The sequence below is a fragment of the Anabrus simplex genome, chromosome 5 (assembly GCF_040414725.1).
Source record: "Anabrus simplex isolate iqAnaSimp1 chromosome 5, ASM4041472v1, whole genome shotgun sequence".
Lineage (NCBI taxonomy): Eukaryota > Metazoa > Arthropoda > Insecta > Orthoptera > Tettigoniidae > Anabrus > Anabrus simplex.
Window position 1 is genome coordinate 25,331,872 of NC_090269.1, and position 23,405 is coordinate 25,355,276.

General features: G+C 39.4%; 1 protein-coding gene across 3 annotated transcripts in view; it reads left to right on the top strand.

Annotated features, from left to right (window-relative positions):
* Positions 1–215: 215 nt before the first annotated feature.
* The window catches only part of LOC136874281 (forkhead box protein F1), a 154,983-nt gene continuing 131,793 nt past the window's right edge, over positions 216–23,405 (top strand). For all 3 annotated transcript variants that reach the window (XR_010860249.2, XM_067147910.2, XM_067147911.2), the window contains exon 1: positions 216–1,536. Coding sequence is in view for 2 of the 3 variants with exons in the window: in XM_067147910.2 (XP_067004011.1) it covers positions 450–1,536 (1,087 nt within the window). In the remaining variant the exon portion in view is untranslated. The remainder of the gene's footprint in view (positions 1,537–23,405) is intronic.

Genomic DNA, 23,405 nt, shown 5'->3' on the forward strand with positions numbered 1-23,405 from the left:
TTAACTCAGCGTGCCCAACTATTGGTCTTGTTTGAGAACGGAGAGGGAACTGGCTTCACAAGCTGCGAGGTCCCGCCCCAGCCAAGACCAGCCCCACTCGCCTCCTCCCACTATTCCACTGCACACGCATTTCGTCACCGCACCGCGTGCTAGGCTGCACCTATCGCGCGAGCCCGTTCTCAGTTCTTACTTTATCGAGCTGCGGCATACATTATCTGAGTAGTGGTGGCCGCGCGCTTATCAGTCCTGGACTGTTTGTGTGTGTTTCGAGATGAACCACGGTACTGAGCCACGTATCGGATGTGTATATACAGTAGCCCCCAGTGTTTGTGGTAGTGTGTGGTAGCTTCAAAAGCAAGCAGTTGTTTGGACAAGGCTTAACCGCACCAACAGCAAGAAGAAGGGAGTAAATGTTTACCGACTTTGTGGCAACAGTTGTGTTGTAAACCATGATGAAGAACGAAGATACGCTGGCTGATTCTAGTAGTGGCAGTCAGTTAGTCCCGCTGCATCAGCCTCACCAGTCTGTGGTACAACAGACAATCAACATTCAGCAACACCTTCACCACTTACATTTGCACCAGCATCAGCATAGCGTTATACTGGGTACCGATCATGGAGGTTCTATTCTTGGGCTTGAACATCAGCAACAGACTTCTATGCAGCAGCAACAACAACAACAGCAACAACAACCTCAACAACAGAATGAGCCTCCAGTACAGCAGGAACAAACCGCAGAAAAGAACGAAGGGAATTCTGGATCGGTTGTGAGCAAGAAGGGAAACCCCGGGGTGCGCCGTCAAGAAAAACCACCTTACTCTTACATAGCCTTGATCGTGATGGCAATACAAAGTTCCCCAGCCAAGAGACTTACACTCAGTGAGATTTATACTTTCCTACAGCAACGTTTTCCCTTCTTCCGTGGATCATACCAAGGGTGGAAAAATTCTGTCCGTCACAACCTGTCTCTCAACGAGTGTTTTATCAAGTTACCGAAAGGTCTAGGACGACCCGGCAAAGGCCATTATTGGACCATCGATCCTGCTTCGGAATTTATGTTCGAAGAAGGATCATTTAGGCGAAGACCTCGGGGATTCCGACGGAAATGTCAGGCACTTAAACCGCAATATCATCCTCATCATGCTTACTTTGGTAATCCTGCGACAATGACTCCAGTGAGCTCTAGCCAAGCTGGTCATTACGAGGCCTTGCACCAACAGCCGACACATCAAGATTACCAGACCACGTGTTCGTACAGTGCTCAGCAGGTGAGCATGGGGCACCACTACGCTACGGCAGCGGGATACGATTACGCGACCGCCTCACCGTACCAGCAGTGTTCTACAAGCGACCGTGAGACCACCGCCTGGGGTATGCCAGGAGTGACGAGTTTCCCAACGGCAGGCACATCTGACCCAGTGGGTGGTAACGGCTACATGAAACCTCCGCTCAGCCCTCTTCCCGACCACCACTCACCCCCGGCAGCGCAGGACTCATATCCTTACCAGTACAGCATTCAGACCGCCGCAGATCACGGTAAGTTACCCTTTTATACACAAACTCTCAGTTCATTACAACAACAGATGGAGAAATATTCTGTGTTTACTGATTGTGCTGCGTATTGTTTCGTGTAGTCTACCTGCAAATATCCCTACAAGTTAATGGACAGTTTAAGTCCAGTTGCTATCCTCGTCTCCAAACGGAAGATAGAACCCAGTGCGCCGACTTCGGGTAGGCTAATTATTGGGGGGGAATGATTAACATGAACACAGGCATGTGAAATGAGGAATAGCTAATAATGCCAACATTCTTATACAATAATAATATTCACAAACAAACAGAAAAAAAAGCAGAACAATAATACAGCTTGTTTCTCAGATACAGTACATTTTGAACGAATCTTATGTACGGAGTTTTCAATAATAAACAGAAAAATACAACTTGATTCATAAATAATTATTTTCAAGGAATGTTTTGTGTACGAAGCTTAAACAAAATTATCACAAGTAAAAAGTTAGAATTTGATTCATAAATACATTTTCTTAATACATGTCCTATTACCGTACTGTATAATATGCATTTCATGATACGAAATGTAAAAAGCTATACGACCAGATGTAGGCCTACAGCCTGAACAGTCTCCAATGAGAAATATAAGTTAGTTCTCTGAAGGATTGCGCCGTTTCTAATCTCATTTCTTGATATAAAACCATCCAACACCTTCTCCAAATTTAACGCCTAGCAGCCTTCGAAGACTACCAAACTCCACGTGTTAAGGGGACTTAACGTCTAGAAAGAAATGTGGGGGGGAAAGGGGGGGGTAAATGGCACTCTGCCCCTTAAGGTCATTTTTGGAGGTCGGAAAACGCCATTCTCCCCATCCCCCTTCAAAATCGGCGCCACTGGATAGAACGCCTACCTATGTTTACAGTGTCGCTTCACTGGAGACAGTGAGTATCGCCTGGACTTAACTGCCAAGTAGAAGCTGAAGAGAAAGCAATGGTGTCAGATTTACGTATGGGAAAATCGAATGATCAAAATGGTCTTATATGTCTCTCGGTCCTCCGTGGCTCAGGCGGCAGCGCACCGGCGTCTCACCGATGGGTTCCATGGTGCAAATCCCGGTCACTCCATGTGAGATTTGTGCTGGACAAAGCGGAGGCGGGATAGGTTTTTCTCCGCATAGCCCGGTTTTTCTTGTCATCTTTCATTCCAACAACACTCTCCAGCATCATTTCATTTCATCTGTCAGTCATTAATCATTTACCCAGAGGCTTCGGCAGCTGGCACACAATTCCTATCCTCGCCGCTAGATAGGGGCTTCATTCATTCCATTCCTGACCCCGTCGAATGACTGAAAACAGGCCGTGGATTTTCATTTTCATACGTCTTTCGGTCATGGCCATCCATCAACTGTTGCTAATTTAAGATGCCCACAAACATAAGTCTGCACGGTTGTTAGGTAACGTCTGCCCGTCCATCCATACTAAAGTATACTAAGTATATTTTGTTACATGGCACTATTTTGTTACACAAATTTTCGAATGACGTCCAGAGTGGTTTGACGTCCACGGTTCGCTTAGATAAAATGGCATTGTTTTCACTTACTTGTGCCAGGTTCCTGGCTTTCACCTTTCCCAGTCGACCTCCCTTGGTCAAAACTTGTTCTCTTCTGACATCGACGATATTACCTTTGTGAGGCTCAGGGAGTCTTTCATTTTCTTTCTTTAGCCAATACCTTCATTTTTCGAAGTGTCGGACTGCTTCCCTTCTTTCCCTCTCATTAGTATTAATACAGAATTACTGCCTAGTTGTATTTCCGCTTAAAACAACAATCACTACCACCACCACTTGACCCCCAGCTCTAAGACATATTTGTGTCATAATAATAATAATAATAATTGCTTTTACGTCCCACTCTCTACCGTACTTTGACGGTTTTCGGAGTCGCCTAGGTGCCAGAATTTAGTACTGCAGGAGTTCTTTTACATGTCAGTAAATCTACTGACACGAGGTTGATGTATTTGGGGCCCTTCAAATACCATCGGACTGAGCCAGCATCGAACCTACCAGACTGTATGTCAAAATACATCCTGGGTTAATAAATACTACTATCAAGGCGGAATATAAAAGCCCCTGATCAGAACAAAAGAGAAAACTCTTCTGCAACGCAACTCTTTCAACCGGATGCATTAATTTAGGGTACTGTAGTACTGTAAGTTATAAATTTACACGCATTATTTGCAAAATGCTTGAGATGCTTTGTATATCGATGGCTTTCTTTTAAAACCTCGTATGTCCAAATGTTCATCCTACCCATTATATTCCTTAAGACTGGTCACGCCTCCCGGTCATATATTTATATGCAGTCCATCAGAATAATTTTTGCTGTGTTCATTTTCCTTTGCTATTGTCTAAAGGAAAATGGACCTTACCGTACCGTATTGTAGGGATGTTGATTGCATGGTAAATTTACACACTCCTACAGTATAATGTACTTAAGGTTCATTTTCCTTTACAAATCCGCAGAGGAAAATGACCACAACGAAAATTATTCTTTTGGACTGCATATAAATATATGTCCGGGAGACGTGACCAGTACTAAGGAATATAATGGGTAAGAAGAATATTTGGACATACGAGGTTTTAAAAGAAAGCCATCGATATGGGTCCAAAAATTGAAAGGTGATTTGTTTTACTGTTGAGCATCACACAAAATATCGTGAGGTTATAAAGTCATCAGTATTCCAGATAAGCAGGGTCGTAACGAATGTGATATGGGCCCGCCTCCCAAATAAAAAAATTGGGGCCCCTCAAATAAAATGTAAAAAACTATGAATAAATAATATAGACTACATTTAATTACAGCCGGTAGATGATGCAATATGTTGTAAAATTATATAAACAAATAGATTATTCACAATTGTAAGTTTAAAAAAAAAAATTAATATGTTTTGTTTGGCTGCCTCCGTGGTTTAACGACTAAGCTACTGACTGACCATACACCACTAGTTGCTAGTACTTAAAATTGTTTTCATTTTTCAGTAACTGCGTAACTATACTTTGTAACAGACACGAAAGTCTCAGTTTTAATCATATACTCAATTACAACAGAGAAAAATATCCGAACAAAATTAAATTTTAAAAAAATGTTCAAGTAAAGTTTCAAAAATATTCAGTAAGACAGCATAAACGAGCCTTCGCGCAAAGAGAGCTCATTCCAAACTGAATTAACCAAGTGTTACTACAGCTACTTCTTATTAGCATTTTATATTTTTGTCGAATAAATCGTCGCTGTTCGGGCAAAAGGTCATATCTCACAATGCTCTTCTTATGCATTATCATGTAAAGGAAAATGAGCCTTAAGTACATTATACTGTAGGAGTGTGTAAATTCGCCATGCAAACAACATCCCTACAATACGGCGCGGTAAGGTCCATTTTCCTTTACATATTAGCATATAATTTAACAATGTATCGATGGCTTTCTTTAAAAACCTCGTAAGTCCGAATACTCTTCCTATCCATTATATTACTTAAGACTGGTCACGCCTTCCAGTCCCATATTTATATGAAGTCCAAAAGAATAATTTTCGTTATGGTCATTTTCCTCTGCCAATTTGTAAAGGAAAATGAACCTTAAATACATTATACTGTAGGAGTGTGTAAATTCGCCATGCAATCAACATCCCTAAAATACGGTACGGTGAAGTCCATTTTCCTTTAGACATCCGCAAAGGAAAATGAACACAGCGAAAATTATTCTGATGGACTGCATACATATATGACCGGGAGGCGTGACCAGTCGTAAGGAATATAATGGGTAAGAAGAACGTTCGGACTTACGAGGTTTTAAAAGAAAGACATCGAAATGGATTATTCATTATTGTAAGAATTTAAAAAAATAATTTTAATACGTTTTATTTGGCTGCCTCCATGGTTTAACGGCCAAGGTGCTGAGCTGCCAACCATGCACCACGTAGGCCTGGATGTTCGTACTTATAATTGATTTCGTTTTTCAGTAACTACCGAGCTATATTTTGTACCCGATACCGAAGTATCGGTTATAATAACTTATTCGATTACTAAAAAGAAAAAAGCAGCAGCAGAAGAAGAAGAAGAAAATTAAATCAAAACTGTTCAAATAAAGTTTGAAAAATATCAAACCGCACACCTGATACGCCTAGTCTATTATTAACTTCACGCAGGGAGAGCTCATTCGAAACTCAGTTGACTGATTTCTGCTACACCAACCTCTTATTGACATTGTACATTATTGTCTAATAAATGTGTGTCAAAAGTGAATTGTTCAATAAATTTTGTAGATAATACTATCTCAGGTCAACTACACATCAAGAAAGTATAATTTTCTAACTAAAATATGATATTTTGGTATCTATTTTCATTGCTGTAATAATTTTTCAATAATTCGGTGCAGGTCTATTTTGAGGACAACGTCGCGATATTACGAAAGACAGCAGAGGCAAGCATTGCGTACACCTGTGCTGTGTTGCACTCAACACAATAAATTGTTGCTAGATGCAACCTAGTGGCAATTCCTCTACGTACAAATTCTACAAAACCTCCCTGATCATTTTCGTGCAGAGTGACATTATAGGCTAGATTTTTATTATTATTGTTTTGCGAGAAGTCTGCGGGGCCTCTTAAAGGTTCGTGCACGTCTGCATTGCAGGCCCTAACGTTACACCCCTGGGTTTATTGGACTTCAGACAGATAAGCGCTTAGAACGGTAGGCCCATGCCTTGAATTTTCCGACTATTCTCACTTTTGCCAAATTTTATGACCCTGTCATTCAATTGGCCGAAGTTTACCTCAATAACTACATTAATTCCACTTAAAAGCACTTAATTCGATTCTCAACATTAGCAGTCATACTTAAAAGGCATTTTTTTCTATAGGCCTAAGTCGAAATGTACGATTTCGTGGATCAGAGCTCGGATATATCTGAATGTTAATAATAATAGTGACTGGAGGTATTTTGTCTTGTAGGAGCTCTAAATCCTACACATAAACCTACTAAGAATTGTGCATTTGACCATTTTTAAATGTGATCGTCCTAAGTCGAGATTTAACTCAGTCCCAGTATATACACTGATGTAGCTTCCAGGCTGACTAATACAATGATGATGTTGGTTGTGATCGCACATTTAGATTCTGTTTCCACCTTGCTGACATTCTTTGTTAGGTACTGTATTTACAACAGTAAATTATTGGTAAAATACATGAAAAATTTAAGAGTTCGAAGCATGAAGTCGTGGCCTGCTTAGCATAACCGTCTTCAAATGTGAGTGACCTATGTCAGTACATTCACTTGCCCTTTAAAAGACGCTTATTCAGGGCGAAATCCAACGCTCCACGTCTCTTAAGGCCGATAATGGACGCAGGGATGTAATTTATTTATTTATAAAATAATCATTTACAACCAAAGGTATCTTGTAAAGGCGTTTACACTTGATGACATTTAGCCTGCTACTATGTCAGTTTCGCCTAGAAGGCAACAAAAAAGTAAATTCACAAGTTAAAATAATCTGATGAATAATACAACCCCAACTAGGCTACTTTTAGTTTTCAACGTAGGCCTAATCGAATCATCGCACGGTAACTCCAAGTTACTAGAAAGAAGAAGAAGAAGAATGATTCCCATTCTAGAAAAAGTCAATTGCTACCCTATAAATCTCTTCCACAGGAAGTAGACAACCTTCTAGTACCAACTTCAAACATTAGGTTATGCCCAAATAACCAATGAATATACATTAGATCATCGGATACGAATTATTTTCTTGTGGGAAAACTCTTGTTTGGTTTCAACAATTAGGGCCTACTCTCAAACCTCATAAAACACTAGATTATGCAACACTTTCTTCTTTTTCTTGTTATTATTATTCTTAGTCTATTATTGCTATTATTACTGGTGGATTGAAAAGCCGGTCCCCCGATGTAAGGTTAGCTGCATGCAACTTACCCGGAGGCCGCGGGTTCGATTCCCGACTAGGCCAGGAACTTTTACCTGGATCTGAGGGCTGATTCGCGGTCCACTCAGCCTGCGTGATTACAATTGAAGAACGATCTAACAGAGTGATAGCGGCCCCAGTCTAGAAAGCCAAGAATAACGGCCGAGAGGATTCGTCGTGCTGACCACACGACATCTCTTAATCTGCAAGCCTTCGGGCTGAGCAGCGGTCGCTTGGTAGGCCATGGTCCTTCGGGGCTGTTGCGCCATGTGTTTTTTTATGGATTGAAAAGTTCCAGAAGTACGAAGGTAGCGGCCTAATGTAGGCCTACAGCCCCGGCAATTGCCTGCTGTGCAAATTGGGAAATGACGGAAGACAACCTTCACTAATAGGGTTCAAACCTACCATCTCCCGAATACACTATTATAGAGCTACTTGACGCGCGCCGTGCAGCCAATTCGCTTGGGCCTTACTTATTTTTAAATATAAAGGATTGGCCTGTATCGAGAATTGAAATTGCCTAAGTAGCCTCCAGGGAACACCATAATCAATTACTGTGTAGTTAAATAGGCTATTTAAAATAAGGAACCGGCCCCGTGGTGTAGGGGTAGCATGCCTGCCTCTCATCTAGAGGCCCCGGGTTCGATTCCCGGCCAGGTCAGGGATTTTTACCTGGACCTGAGGGCTGATTCGAGCTCGACTCAGGCTACATGATTACAATTGAGGAGCTATCTGACGGTGAGATAGCGGCCCCGGTGTAGAAAGCCAAGAATAACGGCCGAGAGGATTCGTCGTGCTGACCACACGACACCTCGTAATCTGCAGCCCTTCGGGCTGAGCAGCGGTAGCTTGGTAGGCCAAGCCCCTTCAAGGGCTGTAGTACCATGGGGTTTATTTAAAATTAGTTTACTTACTTACTTACTTCCTCTTCATGGATTAGGCTAATAGCCTGTTCCGACCTCAGATTTCATTCCATCTCTTCATAGGACGACCAATATCTCTTCTTCCTGTAGGATGGTATTCCAGGGCAAGTTTTGGGATTCTGTCGTTATCCATCCTCAGAACGTGGTTTTTCCAATTTATCCTGTTTTGGAATATTCTTTCATTCATTGAGAATATATTTAATTTTTGTCTTATCTCTTCATTTCGTATTTTATCTTTTAGGGAGTATCCTTTCACTGATCTTAGGAATCTCATTTCAGATGACTGTATTTTATTCGTATAGCTTATTTTATCCACCCATGTCTCACTTCCATATAGCAAAGTTGGTACAGCCATAGTCTTATAGAATTTAAGTTGAGTATCTTCTCTTACTTTTCCTTTCAGTGTTCGGCGAATTGTCCCACACATATTCTATATTGAAATCGATGAAGCTTCTTCTTCACCTCGTCATCATCGTTAAAAGATATTTCACAACCAAGGTATTTAAAATTTGTGACTTGTTCTACTGGTTGATTGTCGCTCTGATAGGATATTTCCCTTGCCACGCCATAACTTTGGTTTTTGTTCGGGATAGCCGAAGATTATAATTTTTACAAATGGTGTTTAACTGATGTATTGATTTCTGGAGTTTATCTTCATCATCCTGCAGGATAAATTGATCATCTGCAAAGAGCATAGTATTTATGTATGTGTTTGTGTTCAATTTTATTCCAGAGTGCACAATTCGTTTCCAATTTCTGATTACTTCGTCTATATATATATTGAATAGTGTTGGAGAGAGGCTGCATCCCTGACGTACACCTTGATTAATTAATATTTCTTCCGTTAGTTTGTAACCTAAATCTAACACAATTCTCGTCCTTTTGTACAGACTTTGGATAACTTGAATAAGATGTTTAGGGTATCCATTTTTTACCATTATATTCCATAACTGTTCTCTATCTACCCTATCAAAAGCCTTTTCATAGTCGACAAAAGCGACATAAGTATTCAAGTTAAATTCTCTTCTCTTCTCCAGTATCTGTTTGAGGCTAAATATATTATCTGTACAGGATCTGCCTTTCCTAAATCCACATTGTTCTTCCAATAAGAGATTGTGTGCAATGATTTTAAGTCTATTATTTATTATTTTAGCATATATTTTATAGCCAACATTTAATAAACTTATTCCTCGATAGTTAGGCCTACTGCAAAAACTTCGATTTCCTTTCTTGAAAAGTGATATTATTTTAGCTTTTCTCCATTCTTCGGGTATATTTCTTCTTTTCCAACAAAGATTAATTAAATGTAACATTCTAAATTTAAGAATGATCCCACCATATTTGAACAACTCCATATTTATGTTGTCTAACCCTGGTGCTTTTCTATTTTTGAAAGATTTCAGAACAGTATTAAGTTCTTCTATATCTATTAGGTCAATTCCTTCAATGTCGATATCTATATCTTGATCTTCCTGACTCTCTCCATACTCTCCGTTATACCACAATTCTTTGTAGTGTTGTATCCACGATTCTTCTTCGATTACATTTATATTAGCAGTTTCTCTTTCATCACTGTTGAGGTGCTTCATTAACTTATATGCCATCTCTTGCCTACCATGGATATCATCCTCTATTGAGTTTATTAACCTATCCCATGATTCTTGCTTGAGTTTTCTCGTTAGTGACTTGACCTTGTTCCTGCTGTTTTTATATTCTTTCTCATTTTGTGGGGTGCGATGCTGTATCATTTTCAGGTATAATATTTGTTTTTGCTTGACAGCTTCTGAAATTTCTTTATTCCATATTTTAAGCCCCGTTTTTCTCTAAATTTCTTCTTCACTCCAATGGCTTCATCTGCTGCCCTCTGAATTGCTGAGGTTATGATTTCCCATTCTTTGTTAATATCAGTACTTGTCGGAATCTGACCTAAATACTGTTGCAGCCGATTTTGATATAAGTATTTTATTCCATCATCCTGTAGTAAATATACCTTATAGATCTCTTGGTTTCTGTGTATATTTCTATTCAGCCTTTTCCTCCATTTAGCAAGAATTCTGATTTTTGCAATGACCAGATAATGATCTGTATATAAATCGCTGCCTCTATGTACTCGGACATCTGTTACATCTGGGCCTAACTTTTTATTGACCATTATATAGTCAATAATTGATCGCTGTCCTCTTGCAGTCCATGTGAATTTATGTATATCTTTCTTCTCAAAGAAGGTGTTAGTAATTTTTAATTGATTATAGGATGAAAATTCTATCAATAATTTACCATTTTCATTCAAAGTTGGTACACCTTTATTTCCCACTATTTCTGCAATTGGTTTGTTTCCTACTCGAGCATTGAGATCACCAGCCAGAACAACAAAGTCACTTTTACATATGTTATCCAACACTGATTGAAGAACTTCATAAAACTGTTCAGATTCTTCCTGTTTGTTTTCTTCAGGAGCATACACGGCTACCAAGGTTATTTCCCTCTCTCTACCTTCAACCTCAACACCAAAATCCTTTCATTTATAATGGTGTAGCTTTCTATTTTGTTTTTCCACTTCCTGTCTATTAATATTGCGACTCCTGCTGCAGCTCTTTTATCCCGTGTAACTCCGCTATAAATCATAGTGTATTTATCAATTTCTTTTGTTCCTTGTAATTTCTTTTTTGTCTCAGTAATTACAGCAACATTGATTTCTTTCCTAGCCAGCTCTCTATCCAGTTCTTCTTCTTTTCCTTGTATGCCTCTCACGTTCCAAGTTCCCAACTTTAATGTACCTCTAATTCGAAATCGTTTGGCCTTTGATCTTGCCTTTGTCGTCATCATAGAATCCGTCCGGTTATTCATCTGAGATTTATGAGTGAGGTAAGTTTTTAAGTGGAAGAGTTACCAGCCCTTTGCACAACCCCCAACCTGGAGGACCAGGGACTCTTCTGTAGGGGTTACCATACCTTAGTCGAGAGACCCAGTTTTAAGGCGCCAGGTACTCGCCCTCACCCATCCCCATGAGGGGTAGGATTTGCTGGTTACATTGACAGATGGACTGTCAACTAAAGCATTTCTTGAGTTTTAATGTCAGCACTTACTCGACATCAGTGCAACCCCCAAGACTCAACAACCAGCCACTGACCCTCCTCCTTTACCGGGCTTGGGACCGGCACTAGGAAATCCGAATCATTCCTAGTGGCGGAGTTTAAAATTAGTTTAAATAATAATAACAATAATAATAATAATAATAATAATAATAATAATAATAATAATAATAATAATAATAATAATAATAATTCAGCCATCTTATAACCGAATGCTCTTCCTATCGCCAACCCTATTTGGTGGGATGTATTCACTACTGCGTGTTTCTATGGAGACTGGTACTGTAGTGTCCTGTGTGTGTGTAGATGAAGTTGTGTGTGAAGACGATCGCAAACATAGCCTACAGACCCGTACTAGGGGAATTAACCAAACGTGGCTAAATCTCCCGACCCGTTCGCCACTATAATGACTATTTACTCAAGGACCGTTAGTTAGTTGAACTGCGCTATCATCGTTTACAAGAGACTCCAGAATATCAGAATTTGCCAATGTATCTACGGCAACGGGTCTGTCTTAGACCATTTAAGAACCAGCTGTGTCAGAATTCGGTTCCTCAGTCTTGGGTGAAAGGAAAGAGTAACATACTAGCAAACTAAGCTGTTGAACAGGTGAAGATTCTGTGTAGGCTAGACTTGTTTCCTGAGATTTGGGGAGAAAGAATCAAGAGATAAAAAGAACGAAAGCTGGCTCTTTTTGTAGTAGGTTACTCTAAAAATGACTGGCATTTATTTTTCTATCCAAAGAAAGGAAATTATAAACCAATAAACTGAGAACTACAAGCACCTTGACTGCTACACCATTTTTACCATTTCAAGGTGACCACCTTCAGTGTTCAACATGAGTTAGGCTAATTGAAGTAGATTATACCGGGTGAACCACCTGCGCCTATTTTTTCTTGAACATAAGCAACCTGCTACGATTTAAATGTGTCTTAGTCGCATCTTGAGCAGCAGTTTTGTGTACACAGCCTGGTGTAGCTATCCCTGTGTAATCCAAAAACCGTACGAAAGGCCACAAGTGAGAACGGTCTTTAAAACTAGTAGGCCTACCCTTTTATGTAGAGCGGAGTCCACTTCCCTAATCACATAAAATTTTATTCAGGGGAGTGACGAATGTGACAGGGGCCCGCCTGCTAAAATAAACATTTAGGTTCCCTCAAATGAAATGTAAAACCTAAGAAAAACCAATATAACTGTAATTACAGGAAGTAGACCTAGTGCAATATATTGTCCAATATGAACAAAGGGATTATTCACTATTGTACGATTATTAAAAATAATATTTGCATACATTTTATTTGACTGCCTCCTCCTCTCCCCCCCCCCCCCCCGGTGGTTTAACTCTAACCGCAAAACCCCTCACCTTCTCCGAAAAGCCCCTTCACCGGTATTACATTTCTCTGGATTGAGAGACGGCGTCAACGTCTAGAAGGCCCGCCGTCCCCTTCAGGGACGAAATGAAAACGTTTTAATAGTAACTTAGTAGCAATTTATGTTACATAATTACTGCTTTTAGAGTTAGCTTACGCCATGTACGTTAATTACTAATGTTAGAGCGTTCAATAAACGCTTCAAAGAAAGGAAATTTAAAGGGGTAGCGTGTCTGCCTCTTGACGGGAGGCCCCGGCTTCGATTCCCGGCCAGATAAGGGATTTTTACCTGGATCTGAGGGCTGGTTCGAGGTCCACTCATCCTGCATGATTACAATTGAGGAGCTATCTGACGGTGAGATGGTGGCCCCGGTCTAGAAAGGCAAGAATAACAGCCGAGAGGATTTGTTGTGCTGACCACACGACACCTCATAATCTGCAGGTCTTCGAGCTGAGCAGCGGTCACTTGGTAGACCATTGCCCTTCGGGGCTGTTGTACCATGGTTTTTATTTTTATATTAACTAAACAACAAGGCGAGAACTACAAGTACCTTGACACGAACATAGCCTAGTTCTTCGAAGTGAGAACTGGTGTGTTCCTTTTATGGTTCTAAGGGTTCGTTGTTCGGCTCCATGGCTATATGGTTAGCGTGCTGGACTTTAGCCACAGGGGTCCCGGGTTCGATTCCCGACAGGGTCGGGAATTTTAACCATCATTGGTTAATTTCCCTGGCACGGGGGCTGGGTGCATGTGTCGCCTACAGGAGTCAAATCAAAAGACCTGCACCTGGCGAGCCGAATCCGTCCTAGGATCTCCCGGCACTGAAAGCCATACGCTATTTTTTTTGGGGGGGGGTTCGTTCATTATTACCTCCTTATTGCTGAATACACGTATTTCAAGCCATGTACCTACAAAAACTGATTATCGGACAACGCAGGTGATATGTTTACCTTAGATTTTAAACTGTTAGTTCCATAAATACAGAGAAATAGGGGCGTGTTATTCACCTGATACAACCCCAATATAGCTTGACGCGAAGCGTGCGTTAGGGTCATCAGTCCATAGATTGGTTTCATGCAGCTGTGCATGCCACCAAATCTTGTGCTAATCTGTCCATTTCTACATAGCTACTACATCCTACTCCAATCTGTTTGTCATATTCATACCTTGGTCTACCCCTGTCATTCTTACCACTTACACTTCCCTAAAATACCAACTGAACAAATCCTGGGTGTCCTATCATTGTATCTCTTCTTCTGGTCAATTTTCACCAAATCGTTCTCATTTCACCAATTACATTCAATACCTCTTCATTTTTAATCGCTTTACCCATCTCGCCTTCAGCATTTCTCTGAACACTACATTTCAAAAAATTTTATTCACATTCTTTCTGGACTTGTTATTGTCCATGCTTCACTTCCATACAGTGCCACGCTCCAGACGAAAGTCTTCAAAAACATCTTTCTAATTCCTAAATCAATGTTCAAAGTGAACATATCCCACAGATGACTCTAATCGGAGGGCGGACATCGTAGCCATCAACAGAGAAGACATTAAACCGATGGTCTTAGATCCCACCTGGATCAGGCTCGGGATGTGGACCTAGAAAAGCAAGCTATTTATGCTCCATGCTTGTCTTACCTTTCATCTAAGTATAAAATACCTATCGATCGGTGGATTGTCAGAGGCCTGCTATTCGGAGCAAGAGGCACCCTCCCTAGTCAGACATCGAACTTCCTACAAAACTTGAAAGTTTCATTCTGCGAGTTAGAAAAAATAGTAATACAGATACTGAGGGCCACGCTGCAAATCATTCACTTCCATCTGTACCTGAGAACGTGATTGACATTTCTCCCCCACTAACCCTGGGAAAATAGAAGATAACAGCTTCAACGATTAAATTTTCATTTCTTGATATGTTTAAACTCCATTGAATTGAAACTGTATTCCGGATCCAAATGGTCACCCTCATTGGAGGACGGATGATTTATTTCTTTAATAAATCTCTGTCTCTTTTCAGCGCTTGTGCTAGTCTGCATTTTATAGTTTATCCTCTACTGCTGCCATCGTTAGTATTCTGCTACCCAAGCAACAATATTAATTTACTTTCTGTAATTTTCCAATTTAATATTTCCTGCATCAGCTGGCTTCGTTCGAATGCACTATATTACTTTTGTTTTGGATTTATCTTGTACTCGTTCCCCAAGACTATGTCTAAACCATTCAAGAATTTCTTCATATCGATGGCTTTCTTTAAAAACCTCGTAAGTCCGAATACTCTTCCTATCCATTATATTCCGTAAGACTGGTCACGCCTCCCAGTCCAATACTTATATGCAGTCCAAAACAATAATTTTCGTTACGGTCATTTTCCTCTGCCAATTTGTAAAGGAAAATGAACCTTAAATACATTATACTGCAGGAGTGTGTGAATTTGCCATGCAATCAACATCCCTACAATGCGGTACGGTAAGGTCCAGTTTCCTTTAGACGTTAGCAAATGAAAATGAACACAGTGAAAATTATTCTGATGGACTGCATACAAATATATGACCGGGAGGCGTGACCAGTCTTAAGGAATATAATGGGTAGGAAGAACATTTGGACATACGAGGTTTTAAAAGAAAGCCATCGATATCTTCCGCAGACTCAGATAAAATAACAGTATCATTGGCAAATGCCAAAGTTTTGATTTGCTTTCATTGGATTGTGTTTCATTTTTCAAATTCCCCCTTTGATTTCCTGTACCGCTTGTTCTATGAACATTGATGCTGAGTATTTTATGAAAATGTTGTTAGGAAAAACATTGAAGAACGGTAATTTAGGGCGTCGATTGTTGTTTTCAAGCTCTGGTTAAACAACGACAGCTATTAAACGCGAAATCGGGAGGTTGTGGGTTCGGATCCCACTGGTGTCTGGTTGGCCATTTTTGTTCTGTACTTAACATCTCTTCATCACGTACTAAATGTACGTAACACGACCTAATAGGTTGAAAGTCGCTTTCGAAAACTTCATCTTATTTCGGTGCTATGTTATGAGTTACTCACTTGTTTGGAATTATCATTTAAACTGATTGCCTGCATCCTATGTCGTCATTCACGAGTTTCTCTCCGTTGTTTGCTGGTAACGCTTAACGTAGCCTATGCGTAAATATTTTGTGTATCAAAGCCGATATAACGCGAAGTGAATCTTGGAAAGTGCAGTCCCTTCTATATTTCTGTTTCGAGCTTCTCTGCAATATAGCCCTACTATCGTTATAAGAACTGAAACTTCTTGTAAAATCTCCAACATCTTTCATAAATGGATTACTGTTAAGTGAATGAATTTTCTCGTACACCCTGCGAATGACTAATCATTCCGCCCGTATTACATGAATTTACTATAGTAAAATGTAGGAAAGTCGCTTCACAGTGTTAGTTTTACACTGGGAAAGCATATTGGTAGGAAAGAGTGAATTATTTTGTTAATTTTTCTTGGAATATCACTTTCGCATTCAGCAGTGAAAATACTTCGGAATTCAATCGATTTTATAATAATAATAATAATAATAATAATAATAATAATAATAATAATAATAATAATAATAACAGAAGCCTCCGTGGCTCAGACGGCAGCGCGTCGGCCTCTCACCGCTAGACACCGTGGTTCAAATCCCGGTAATTCCATGTGAGATTTGTGCTGGACAAAGCAGAGGCGGGATAGGTTTTTCTCCGGGTACTCCGGTTTTCCCCTGTCATCTTTCATTCCAGCAACACTCTCCATTCTCATTTCGTAGCATCTATCATTCATTAATATATCACTTTGGGAGTGGCGACCCCATCGTAATAATAGCCTATATATTGCACCCATAATCGTTCATTACATCCCTGACCCGGTCACTGACTGGAAAACAGGTTGTAGGTTTTCATTTTCAATAATACTAATAATAACAAAATTAACATATCGATGGCTTTCTTTTAAAACCTCGTTAGTCCCAATACTCTTCCTACCCATTATATTTTCCTTAAGACTGGCCACCGCTCCCAGCCACATATTTATATGCAGTCCATCAGAATAATTTTCGTTGTGTTCATTTTCCTGAGCCAACGCATAGACGAAAATGAACCTTAAGCTACATTATACTGTAGGACGTAAATTCGCCATACAAATAACATCCCTACAATACGGTAATGTAAGGTCCATGTTTACTTCAGGCAAGCAACTCAATGTTGAAAACGTCCTTGGGATACGAGCTACGAATTTTAGATAAATAAAATATAATAAATAATGAAAAAAATATTCTTTATTTACGCCTAAAAATTACAATCCTTTTCTTAGTCATCGTTATCCGGTCGATTATATTAGCAATTTGCTTTTTTGTACCCATACGAGGGCTAATGTTAGTCAATGCAGAGTTTCACTCAGCCTTTATAACTACATTCGGTGTGGATATTTTTCAAACAATCAAAAGATACCTAAAGGTATTGAACCAAGGAACACATTACAGAAAGAATTATGTAAATAAGTTAATTTGGTTATGATTTGAAATAAAAAGAAAACGAGTAGAGTAACAGGCTGTTTTTTCCGGGACTGAATTTCGGCCGGAAGTTATTTTCGAAATTTTGTTTTTAGTTTCATAGAGATACTCAAGATCCACAATTTGAAACCTTTCCGGGCCCTTTAGCCCTTCAACTTTCGGCACAATTGAGGAAATTACTTAATTTTTAAGTTTTTCGTAGTATGGCGACCCCTACTTTATCTACTAAGAAATGTTCCCAACATTTGCTTCAGTTGTATTAATTTTCAGCTAAAAATTGGGGAATATAGCTTGAAGTAATCTTCAATTTCTGTTGTTATTGCTATGTCATAAGCATACAAATTTTTCACCTTGGCTACACTGACTTCCTCTCCTAAGTTCATTCAGTGCTTCTGGTATTGTACATCACTGGAAAGATCAGAAAACCCTAGCGTAGCACATTTCCTGATCATTGCCTCCTTTAATAATGGCTAGCTGGTCCTTATACAGCTCGCATATCGATAGCTTTCTTTAAAAACCTCGTTCGAATACTCTTCCTATCCATTATATCGATGGCTTTCTTTAAAAACCTCGTAAGTTCGAATACTCTTCCTATCCATTATATTCCTTAAGACTGGTCCCGCCTCTCAGTCCCATATTTATATGCAGTCAAAAAGAATAATTTTCGTTATGGTCATTTTCCTCTGCCACTATTAAAGGAAAATGAACCTTAAGTACATTATACTGTAGGAGTGTGTAAATTTGCCATGCAATCAACATCCCTACAATACGGTACGGCAAGGTCCATTTTCCTTCAGACACTAGCAAAGGAAAATGAACACAGCGAAAATTATTCTGATGTACTGCATACAAATATATGCCTGGGAGGCGTCACCAGTCTTAAGGAATATAATGGGTAGGAAGAGTATTATGACTAACGAGGTTTTAAAAGAAAGCCATCGATATCTATCTGTTGCTGCAGGTATATACATCCTTCTAATACAGTTCGTTGATACCAGTTCCGACCTTTTTCAGGATAGACCTATAGAACGTTTTAGAACATTGTCAAATGCCTTTTCTAAATCAACGAAGGCTACGTACGTGTGCTTATCTTATCTGATTCTCTGTTCTGTAATAAGCATTGGGGCTGAAGTACCTTCCCTCGTTCCTGTTGGCTTCCTGAAACCAAAGTGATCTTGTCTTATAAAATTTACATTTAATTTTCTTTTTTCCTGTACAGAGTTCGGGCGAGTACCTTAGAAACGTGGACAACAAGACAGTGTTCTAAAGCTTTCACATGAGATAACTCCCATCTTTTTTAGCAATTCGAACAATTACTGTACGTTCTTTTTAAAGTCATCAGGTATCCTAATTCCTTTTACAGTTCATTAACTATCTTGTTAAGTAATTCCACTGTGTGGTCGCCAGTGCTGATCATCGCCTCAGCTGGAATGCTATATAATACTAGTGCCCTATCTTTATACTTAATTCAGCTACATATTTTTGAAATTCAGATCTCAGTATTGCTAGTCCGGGTTGTAGTTCTTTATTTTCTGTGGGGTCAATGAATGTCGCTGTTCGGGCAAAAGGTCATATCTCACAATGCTCTGCCTATTCGTTATTTTCCTTAAGACTGGTCACTTCTCCCAGCCATATATTTACTGTATATGCATTTCATCAGAATCATTTTTGCTGTGTTCATTTTCCTGTGCTACTGTGTAAAGTAAAATGGAACTTTCCATACCGTATTGTAGGGATGTTATAAGCCTCCGTGGCTCAGGCGGCAGCGCGCCGGCCTCTCACCGCTGGGTTCCGTGGTTCAAATCCAGATTTGTGCTGGACAAAACGGAGACAGGACAGGTTTTTCTCTGGGTTTTACGGTTTTCCCTGTCATCTTTCATTTCAGCAACACTCTTCAACATCATTTCATCTGTCAGTCATTAATCATTGCCCCAGAAGAGTTCGACAGGCTTCGGTAGCCGGCACAGTTCCTATCCTCGCCGCAAGATGGGGGTTTATTCATTTCATCCCAGACCCGGTCAATGACTGGAACACAGGTTGTAGGTTTTCATTGTAGGGATGTTATTTGGATGGCGAATGTACGTAGGGCCTACTCCTACACTATAATGTATATAAGGTTCATTTTCCTTTACACTTTTACATAGGATAATGAACACAACGAACGTTGTTTTGATGGACTGCATATAAATACGTATCTGAGAGGCGGAACCAGTCTAAAGTAATAATAATTGTAATAATAATAATAATAATAATAATAATAATAATAATAATAATAATAATAATAATAATAATAATCGTATGGCCTCAGATACAGTGTAAAGACATTTCAATTTGACGCCATCTGGCTGTCTGCTCGTCAATATATAATTAATTTTGACGGGTAAACACCAAATGTGTCACCAGACATCTTTAACATACCGACATCATACGGCATGGAGTGTCTAATGGACTTTTCCGCCCTTTTAAAATCCGATTACCTCTGCCGGGTTTGAACTCGCTATCTTGGGATCCGGAGGCCGACACTCTACCACTGATCCGCAGAGGCAGCTTTTAGGAATATAATGGGTAGGAAGAGCATTGGGACATACAAGGTTTTAAAAGATAGCTATCGATACTTTATTTTTTACAAACTACTTTACGTCACGCCGAGACAGATAGATCTTACGGCGACGATGGGATAGGAAAGGCCAACGAGTGGGAAGGAAGTGACCGTGGGTTTAATTAAGGTACAGCCACACAATTTGCGTGGTGTGGAAATGGGAAAGCACGGAAAACCATCTTCAGGGATGCCAACAGTGGGATTCAAACCCATTATCTCCCGAATGCAAGCTCGCAGCTGTGCGCGAAATATATTTTGTGGATCAATATAAATTCGGGCAGTGCCTTCTATTCTCAAGTAAAAAAAAAGAACTGGAATTTATTGACAGATACATTTATTATAAATATTCCAGCAGATGGTACTGTGTTCATGAATTTAATTTTCAGTTTTGATTTCCGCAAGTTGGCAGCGTGCTTACATCTTACATAGGCTTCATAGGTTGGTAACGCAGCCGAAAACAGGAAGCTGTGTTCATTTCCGAATTTTTCCAATGCCAGGTAATCAGTTTTATGTCCGCTCTGCAATATGCAGTCAAGCAAGTAGGAACATTATGTCAATGAGTAAACTAAGGAAGGCTGAAGGAGTAAAAATTGTGAAAGCTTCTTGTGTTCCTGTAAAAACTAACACCGAAAATATCACGAAACGGGGACAAGAGGGAACAGTGATTATGACTGACCAGAACGTCGGACACTCCCGGAGAAAATGGCTTCTGCGAGAGAGGGAAGTGTACGGTACCGATGAGGGTATAGTCCAGGGATTTCCAATTTGTAAGGAAACCCCTGGGCATGATCACGGGTCGCACTTTAATAACAGGCCAATTTTCGTAAACTTCCGCAAATAGAACAAAGGTACCAGTACGAAATAATATGCATAGTTCCAATGAAATGAAGGTTTAAGAATTTTAATTCCTCAAAACACTATTTTGCAATTGCATAAAAGAATGAAATTAAACATAACGTAACATAACATTATACCCAGGACAATGGAATTTGGAAGAACACCCAACAATGTCAGTACATTTGAATGATTTGATAAATTTAAAACAGTTTTAAAAATACCTAAAGACAAGCTGAAATTAATAATGTATTCAAACTATTCATAGAGCCTAAAATCCCAGCAATGTACTTCCAGAAAAACTTCGTTGAAAATTTCTTCGAGCGTGCAGGATTGTGTGCCAGCCAGTACTATCAATGGGAGAAGAACGAAGATTTGAAACCCCTTCTTATACCAATGGCAATTAAAGTATTTCTTGGTATTCATTACATGCCACGTTGCATACAAATGTCCGCAATGAGGTTGGCATGGAACTCAAGAATTTTTTTTATGGATCCGACAGCCATTTTTATGATGATTAAGACCCAGCGCTGGCATTTGTGAAGGCTCATTTTCCACCGAAGTTTGGATTTTAATATTTTAAACAAAAATAATCGATTGAGACCAAGTGATCACTTAAAAATACGAAGTAATATTAAAGAATGAAGTAGTTCTGACTTGGTACATATAATAAAGTTCACAACTACAACGATGACGATTTTGTACTTTATTGCAACCGAAATTAGTTAAATACACACTAGACTATAAGCATGAAAGTTGAAACAAATCTGCTGACCTACACAGAATGTGGCAAAATTTGGAGGAAAATATACAGAAAGAAAAAATAGGTTGCACCATCATGGATCCGGACATAATTTCTTTATCAAGTATGATGTTAGTATAGACCTACACCTTGTTTTATTTGCTGCAGTTTACCTGAGACAATAAATGATGCGTATCTCTTGTTGCCTTGGCCGAACGGAGCAATAATACAGAACCGCCTGAGAGCGAATTTTGGAGACTGTCAGAAAATACCTACTATGCCAATAATGGTGGAACGCATTCGTAACTGCAAGAGGCGACAATCTAATGCCTACATACAATCGATGTTAATAGGGTGTATCATAATTCTAGCAAATAACCAAACAGGAATACACTAAAATCGAAGGGTATTGTTGGATGTGCTTGAGAACGGTTGGCTGTTGAGAGAGCTCTTGCATTATTGTAGTGATGAAGTAGTTAAAACCTATTGAAATAGCTTAATTTGTGTATTTTGGGATTCATTTAGCGCTATTTATATATTGGTGTTTAGTGCTTGTTGGTAGAAATTGGGAGTAGTGATATTTATTTAAATTTTATAACAAGTAATTCAGTTGGTCTTCAGTAAATTATGTTTTCTAGGTTAAGTGCACCTTGTTTCGAATTTAGGTTTAGGAAATACTTAAGGTAATAATATTAACTTTAAAAATATTTGTAAATAACTGTAGGTTCGCTGGTATAATACTTACAAAGCCAGATTATCATAAGGAATAGTACCGTAACGTCCGCCGCAAACTCTCCGGTATTCGTATAGATATCCGTTCAAACTATCGCGAAGGTAATGAAATGTCGTATGGCTTTTAGTGCCGGGAAATCCCAGGACGGGTTCAGCTCGCCAGGTGCAGGTCTTTCTATTTGACTCCCGTAGGCGACCTGCGCGCCGTGATGAGGATGAAATGATGATGAAGACAACACATACACCCAACCCCCGTGCCTTTGGAATTAACCAGTTAAGGTTAAAATCCCCGACCCGGCCGGGAATCGAACCCGGGACCCTCTGAACGGAAGGCCAGTACGCTGACCGTTCAGCCAACGAGTGCGAAGGTAATAATTTACTACATTAAACAACACGATACGCCTGTAAACTTCCATTTAAAAAGAACTTAAAGAGATTACACGGTAATAGTTAACTGTGGTTGTATTATTATTGATTATTGTCGCTCTTCATATGCAAATATTGCATTGTTGGCTACAGTCGTGAACAAAGAATGTAGTGTAGTCAAGTAAATATAAATAAAATCACCTGATCTTATATTCCAATCATTTGTTCTTCTGAGTAGGTAGTTAAAGTAGGCTATCCGTAATTTATATTTCGCTCTCTCGATCTTTCAGTATTTATGAGCGATTAGCTAATAATAATAAAGTTCATATATCCCAGTTATTGAAATTCAAGTCCCTGGAGTAGTAGGAGTAGTTTTGACAGAAATATTTTTGAGAAATTATTGTAGACAACCTCGTATTAAGAACACTTTTATTCTCCGTCCCGTGGAGTAGGGAAAATAATAGTAATCCACCAGCTGTAATAATCACATAACCACATTTCAGTTCAGAATTGTAGTGAAGATAAGGTATATTAGATAGTATCTTGCCTGTTATATCCGTGTTTTTCTTTGTGTACGGCAATCCTTTCGATACTTAAGCATTTCACCAAACGCAAGGTTTCATTTCTATTAGAGCATAGTAGGATAAAGTAATACGGTACTAAAGAAATAATTTTCTGTCTACGCGTTTAACTTTGTTGGTAATCCTTGAGTACGGTAGTTCTTGCGAATTTCAAACTTTAGGCCTAATTGAAATTTTC